General features: G+C 31.0%; 1 protein-coding gene across 1 annotated transcript in view; it reads left to right on the top strand.

Annotated features, from left to right (window-relative positions):
* Stx7 (syntaxin 7) overlaps positions 1-596 on the top strand; it is a 40,506-nt gene that overhangs the window by 31,532 nt on the left and 8,378 nt on the right. Inside the window, exon 6 of the mRNA XM_005360917.1 lies at positions 66-118. Within this exon, the coding sequence (XP_005360974.1) occupies positions 66-118 (53 nt within the window). The remainder of the gene's footprint in view (positions 1-65; positions 119-596) is intronic.

Raw genomic sequence — 596 nt, 5'->3', positions numbered from 1 at the left:
AAATATAAGTGCGTTTTCTTGTCCTTATTCTTGCTTTCTTTCTGTCTCCTAACTAAATTATTCAGGGTGGTTTTCCTGAAGACAGCTCAAAAGAAAAGCATCTTGTGTCCTGGGAAAGGTAAGAAATAAAAAAATTATAAATCAACATATAATTTTTCAACTTTTATATATTATAGTCCATGGAGCAGAATGGGAGCTTTTATTGTATTATAGCATAAATAGCTTATTATATATAAATGAATAGTAAATTTTGGAAAAATTAAATAATTATAAGATATTATATAATGTGTAAATAGATCACCCAAATAAAATTATTTATTTAATTTTAAGAATGAAATATTCTTATGTCAAGTTGCCAAGTATAATTTTTGACACGTAAGTGATGCAAAACTAAGTCTTAAGTATAAATATTAGGAAAAAATCTTAAGACAAGCTGCTCTGCCAGCGCAGAGAAATCCAATCAGACCAGATTAAAACACATCAAATGCTCATGTTTAATCAATGTTGCACTCTCGGTGGCCAGGAGAGCATGGCAAGGGAGAGAGATACAGAAGGGGGATCCACACAAACCCAAAAACCACGTGTTCTTCTTTCCA

The sequence above is a fragment of the Microtus ochrogaster genome, linkage group LG4, assembly GCF_000317375.1.
Source record: "Microtus ochrogaster isolate Prairie Vole_2 linkage group LG4, MicOch1.0, whole genome shotgun sequence".
NCBI classification, from domain to species: domain Eukaryota; kingdom Metazoa; phylum Chordata; class Mammalia; order Rodentia; family Cricetidae; genus Microtus; species Microtus ochrogaster.
This window is presented reverse-complemented; position numbering and strand designations above follow the sequence as displayed.